Consider the following 6,766-nt stretch of genomic DNA (forward strand, 5'->3'; position numbering starts at 1 on the left):
ATCATGTAGTTAGAATAGTTATTCAAAATAACTGTTAGTGAGTGTTAGCAGATTTTTTGTATAATAGTTTAAGTTTTTAAATATCATTACGAAGTAGACTAAAATTTGTTACATTTGTTTTTAAAGATCAGACATCTAAATTTGTCTTTGATAGAGTGTAATTAAATTTAAATATTTATTATCTACTTTAATTAAAAAAAATAACTTTAATGTAAAATGTTTCCAGATTGTAGGTAAAATATAAGTTAACTGTATTTAAATTGTAGTCTTAGTAATAATTTGTAGATGATTTGTAGATAAATTGTGGGTAATATATTTCTATGATTGGAGTAATTATTTATTCTTTTTGTTGTGTAATTTAACTTCATCTGACAGTTATATACAGATATTACCTAGAACTTGAAGGTAAATCATAAAAATTATGAACATATACAACTACAAAATTACAAACACTCAAAATGTAGATATTGTGGAGATTATTTGTAAAATTACAAAAAAAAAAGGTATGCTGCAATAAAAAAAATTGTTCATAAAGTAGTGTAACCTCACTACTTTCTTCAACTACAAATTGGCATCAACTAAACTAGGAAAACAGGACACTATTGCAGGAGCACCCTTCCTCCTTGCTAGCCTGCATGTAACCTCACTTTCACTGATTGACCCATCTTTCTTGCTTCTTTGTAGCATAGTCCCATATGAGCTTTATAGCGTCTACGGTGTTGGTCGATATCCGAAAGATCTACTGAAGGGATTGATTGACAAATCTCCAATGCAAACATACTCCGCAAAAGCAGCCATAAATACACCACAATCGCTGCATAAGACAAAAAAATTTAATTATTTAACAAATGATTATAAAAAAAATAATTAAACATCCAGAAAGAGAGAATGGTTTTTTTACAGTGATCTTTCCTTTTGCTGTGGAATCTCTGCAACCATCCACTGTATGTTGAGAGGGTCTGTAACTGGTTTCTCAATGTATGCCTTTGTGGTCTTGAAGTCAATGGCTTTACGCTTCCTGTAGAAACCAGTGCAAGACAAACAACATTATGATGTTGTTCAAACATCTTCTTGTAGAAACCAGTGCAAGAGGGATAATGATTGAAAACTTATCAACACATGTTCAAACAACATTATGATGGTGTGAAGACACCATTTATACACATAAAGTTGTCTGTCCACTATGTAGAAAACGATCAATAACCAATGAAAATTCTCTACAATGTTCACGGGCATGATGACATAGTCAACTTCATCCCAGGCAACATTAGCAAGGAGTATACCCAAGAATATATTCTGCAACATCATCATCAGGTTTAATAACCGAATACTTTTTTTCTGGCGGAGAACTTATAAACTTGTCATAGATTTGTACAATATTTGACTTGAACAAGCGATTGTAATACATAATAGCATCAATGTGCTGCAAAATAAAATGAAATAGATTAGCTACAATGTAACTACAATTATCAACAAAGCAGCTACACCTTAAAATACAAAGTCAGAATTCTAACAAACTACACTTTAACTGCTATACACAGCAACACATGGAACAACAACTACCACAAAAGGTTCAACTGGCTCTACAATTTTACTACAACCATGAAATATAGATATACCAATTCTGTCCAAATTAATAAATATACAATTTTTTACATACACTATAATAAATATGATACATAAGGTTCAACCTAAATACAATCACACTATAATAAATAAGAGCAACATTTATAAGAAGTGAATTTATTCTTTGATACTTACCGAGTCATTGAGGACTCCCCCGAGGTGAGCAAGGGAATAAAACCAGTCCTTCTTTTATGGAAAAGGGAGCCTTCTTCCTGTAACAACAAATAAAATTCACAAAATGAATTACATTTTTTAACTTTTAAATGCTGAAATGAAAGTGTCAAATTAAGCATTCATACCTCTTAGATACTTCGTCAATTCAGTGGTATAACCACTTGTTGAACTTATCTAACATATCAAAATCTACATTTTCACTTATAAGAGTTGTGAATGGGTGCTTGAGGTAGAAAAATTTAGGTCCAATAGAGCTGCTGCCTCCAGAACTATATAGCGGTATGAAAGGTGATCGTGCATGTTTCCCCGGTTGCCTGGTTCTCCCCGGATGAATAGGGGTTGCTTCATCTGGTACGGGCTGGCCATACTTAACCAATGTGTTAAATTGTCTGGCAACTCAAAGTCATCCAGAAACAACTTCAGAAACAACTTCATCCACATGATGTACATCTTCACCTTCATTTAGCTGTTTCTCAATGACATGTTCTGTCTGAGTTCCTACAGTCACTCCGTGAATTGGGGACTGTGCATATCATCGGTTATTAAACCCGATGATGATGTTGCAGAATATATTCTTGGGTATAGACTCCTTGCTAATGTTGCCTGGGATGAAGTTGACTATGTCATCATGCCCGTGAACATTGTAGAGAATTTCCATTGGTTGTTGAATCATGTGTTGATAAGTTTTCAATCATTATCCCTCTGTATTTGTTTTGCACTGGTTTCTACGGGAAGCGTAAAGCCATTGACTTCAAGACCATAAAGGCATACATTGAGAAACCAGTTACAGACCCTCTCAACATACAGTGGATGGTTGCAGAGATTCCACAGCAAAAGGAAGGATCACTGTAAAAAAATCATTCTCTTTCTGGATGTTTAATTATTTTTTTATAATCATTTGTTAAATAATTAAAAAAAAATTGTCTTATGCAGCGATTGTGGTGTATTTGTGGTTGCTTTTGCGGAGTATGTTTGCATTGGAGATTTGTCAATATGTCAATCCCTTCAGAAGACCTTTCGGATATCGACCAACACCGTAGACGCCATGGAGCTCCTATATGGGACTATGCTACAAAGAAGCAAGAAGATGGGTCAATCAGTGAAAGTGAGGTTACAGGCAGGCTAGCAAGGAGGAAGGGTGCTCCTGCATTGAATGAGAAGACTAGAGTCCAGAAAAAGAAGAAATAGTGTCCTGTCTTCCTAGTTTAGTTGATGTCAATTTGTAGTTGAAGGAGAATATACTACTTTATGAACAAATTTTTTTTATTGCAGCATACCTTTTTGTTTTGTAATTTTATCTTTCATCTTAGAATACAATTTGCCTACAAATAATATCCACTATCTACATTTTGAGTGTTTGTATATAATTTTGTAGTTGTATATGTTCATAATTTTTATGAAATACCTTCAAGTTCTAGGTAATATCTGTATATAACTGTCAGATGAAGTTAAATTACACAACAAACAAAATAAATAATTACTCCAATCATAGAAATATTTACCCACAATTTATCTACAAATCATCTACAAATTATTACTAAGACTACAATTTAAATACAGTTAACTTATATTTTACCTACAATCTGGAAACACTTTACATTAAAGTTATTTTTTTTAATATTAGTTGTATTGCAGATAATAAATATTTAAATTTAATTACACTCTGACAGAGTCAAATTTAGATGCCTGATCTTCCAATGGCATAATCAAAGTCAGAAGATAAAAATAAGCAAGGGCAAATCAATCCATTTATTGGTGTTCAATCTATTAAATAGAACGTAGTATTTAGGACTTATCATCTCGTATTTTGCTATGCTATCATGTGAATAGATCATAAAATGCATTGAAAGCCACAAAAACTTCTAACTTTCAAGAATAGGCATCCAATGGTCACGTCCATAAGTTAACTATCAAAAAGCTAAGAAATAAATTATATCACTAGCAACAACTCACAAAAGACTAGATGCAAGAACAAAAAGAAAGTCCTGAAGCTTTCCAAATATAAGGTACACTTGCAATAACGACATTTCTCATTAGTCACAAGGAATTCACCTATTTATTTTAATGACAAAATTACTGCATTCCCACACACATATTCTAGATGAATCACAGAATATTCAAACCAGTAAAATAGTAAGCATGTGCATATTTACTACAGTAAGAAGTATTCTGAACATTACTTGTATATAATAAAGCTTGAACTTACACTAATGGGTGGAGGTTTAATTAAACTTCTGCTATGATATTCCATTAAGTAATTTAAGTATGCTCAAGACCACAATCTATAATAGAGAGTTTCACCAAAAGGTCTCGACATTAAGCAATTTTAAGTATGGTTTCTGTTCTCCCAAAAGTTGAAGTGAACTATGTCGACATCCAACAAGAACATGCATTTTCATTTCTCGTGCAAATTTGAGCAAGTAAAATTACAAGTAAAACCTATAGTCATAACACAATTCTCAATAGCCCTTTAACATCCAAAGTTTTATTTTAATTAAAATATTGAAACCAGCATCCTCATGAACATCTTAGAATACTTCAATTAAGATACTAAGCCATTCTTTCTAGTGAGAGTATTAGGAAAGAAAAGTAACCATTCTAGGCGGAGAGTCATGTCTAATAACACCTCTAAAACATGGTGTCTAAGTTGTAAACATACAATTTAAAAATAAAATAAAAAAAGATTTGGGTATATTACTAGTATATGAAACACCAGAAAAGCAAAAGAGAATATTTATGAGCCTTTAGATAAATTTTATCACTCAGTTTGTCAAAATACATGGTCAGCTTATAATATCCTTAAAGATATGTTTTCCATATAACTCATGAAACATGATTTCTATACTTAAGAAATATTACAACATGATTTTTACATGAACTTGTGACAGAACACCTATGACAGGAAAAGTATCCGAGTCTAATTCCAAACTAAACAGGATTGACACATTTCACAAAGGTATTATAACAAACATGTGTCCATTAGAGCATGGCTCTCTAAGGGAAATAATTTCTTCTGGACAAAACAAAACATATCTCACATCTAATAACAGAATAGAGGAGATTAAAGTTCAGAAAGAAACTAACCTATTTCGGGGCAGTAAACTGAGGCGTTGGCTTTGTATCTCACATCTACCGAACTCCGACCACGAAAGCGCTAACTCGAACTGCCGTTAAATGCCGGAATGAACAGCAAAATGCCTCTGTTTCGGTTAAGAAACCAACAAAGGCTGAGAAGCTAAGTTTTTTAGAGCAGTTTTAAAGAGGTAAACAAAATGAGCGAAGAGCAAGTGAGTATCAAGGTTAGCAGCAGCGGCCAAAGATGGTCCCAAAATTGCTTCCAGACGCGAGTATTTATAGAGGTAACTCTAGGGTCGGGATTTCAAATTAGCCATTTTGAAAGTCAAAATAGCCGTTCAAAAACGGTCGAAATTGCAAGATTTGTACAAAAATAGAGTGTACATCTTTGTGGCAGAGCTTATAAAAGTTAATCTTTGACACAAATAGGAAGAAGTCAAAATCTACTCTTGAGAAGAGGGCAGGCGTATGGAGAAATGTTTTGAGAAAACCTAGTTCTGATATTTGGTGGGGCATAAGGGCTAATGTGAGGAGGGGAACATTGGGCTTTAGAGAAAAGGATTTTGGGCCATCTTTCTAGGCTTTGTTCGGCTGAAATGCAATTGCAAATTGCACGGGCGCCCAAAACCTGTAGCCGCTTTGTCTTTCTGCTTGTACCCGTACTCATTTTTTTGTTAAAAGTTATTTGAAAAGACTATTTTGCCCTTCTTTATTAAAAAACTACTTTCTCTCCAAGTATACGCTAGTCTTCTACTGTCTTTGTCTCTCTCCCCCATTACTCGCGTTTTTTTGATTTGCTCTTCTCTGAAATCAAAGGGTTTTCGTCGTTGTTTCGAATTTTCAACTGCTAGTCGTCGTTGTTCCCACATTACGATTTAATCACAGGTACATTGCATTAACTTTCTGGGTTTTATTTTATGATTTAATTTCTGGTTTTGGGTTTGATAGTCATATATTTATGATAGGGTTTAGTTTGATAAGTTCATTAGTTTTACTTTTACGTTTGTATTTTTAGGTTTTTTGAACGAGTGTTTATGTTATTAATTAAAATTCTATAAATTCTTCTGTGATTAGACGTTCAAAATTTTAAAAATTTTCAGTGTTAAACAGATGATAATGATACCTTAGATAGGAGCTGCAGTTTTTTTCATGTTTTGGCATTATTTTTTATTTTGAATTTGTGTTTTATTTTTTTTGCTGAATGTTTTGTGCTTGTATGGAAAAACAGAATTAAGTTTTTGTGTTTGTAATTGGTGAATTCCATCTTTAGGAGCTGAAGTTTTTTGTGTTTGTAACTGGTGAAGTCCAACTTTAGGAGATGAAGTTTTTGTATTTGTTACTGGTGAACTTTAGCTCTAGAGCTAAAGTTTTTGTTTTATGAATTTGTGTTTTGTTTTTTTGCTGAATGTTTTGTGCTTGTATGGAGAACCAGAATTAAGTTTTTGTGTTTGTAACTGGTGAATTCCATCTTTAGGAGCTGAAGTTTTTTGTGTTTGTAACTGGTGAAGTCCAGCTTTAGGAGATGAAGTTTTTGTGTTTGTTACTGGTGAACTTCAGCTATAGAGCTGAAGTTTTTTTTTTATACCTGTCGAACTTCAGCTCTAGAGCTGAAGTTTTTTTTGTAACTGTCGAACTTCAGCTCTAGAGCTGAAGTTTTTGTTTTATACCTGTCGAACTTCAGCTCTAGAGCTGAAGTTTTTGTTTTATACTTGTCGAACTTAAGCCTTCTTAGGTGTTGAAGTTTTAAATGATCTTTTTGATAATGTCCTGATGTTATTATTTGTATCTTTTACTTTTTTGGACAGATGACTCCTAAATCACCTAAAGATCCTAAAGTAGCTAAAGAAGGCAAAGCACCTAAAAACCTAGACTACCTGTAGTAGCACCAGGT

General features: G+C 33.1%; 1 protein-coding gene across 6 annotated transcripts; it reads right to left on the reverse strand.

Moving 5' to 3' along the window:
* Positions 1–388: 388 nt before the first annotated feature.
* LOC107781697 (uncharacterized) lies at positions 389–5,405 on the reverse strand. Of its 6 annotated transcripts, none has more exons than XM_075217962.1 (6): positions 4,885–5,405; positions 1,926–2,869; positions 1,762–1,838; positions 1,205–1,423; positions 902–1,018; positions 389–814 (listed from the first exon to the last, which is right to left on the reverse strand). In XM_075217962.1, exons 4-6 carry the CDS (start codon positions 1,309–1,311, stop codon positions 712–714), a joined length of 327 nt encoding a protein of 108 aa, XP_075074063.1. In that variant the 5' UTR covers positions 1,312–1,423; positions 1,762–1,838; positions 1,926–2,869; positions 4,885–5,405; the 3' UTR covers positions 389–711. The 6 variants fall into 6 exon arrangements, with proteins under 6 accessions (XP_075074063.1, XP_075074062.1, XP_075074061.1 ...); XM_075217961.1 differs by having other exon boundaries at positions 1,284–1,423; positions 1,926–2,864; positions 4,885–5,404; XM_075217960.1 differs by having other exon boundaries at positions 1,284–1,423; positions 4,885–5,404.
* Between the last annotated feature and the right edge of the window lie 1,361 nt (positions 5,406–6,766).

The sequence above is a fragment of the Nicotiana tabacum genome, chromosome 7 (assembly GCF_000715075.1).
Source record: "Nicotiana tabacum cultivar K326 chromosome 7, ASM71507v2, whole genome shotgun sequence".
NCBI lineage: Eukaryota > Viridiplantae > Streptophyta > Magnoliopsida > Solanales > Solanaceae > Nicotiana > Nicotiana tabacum.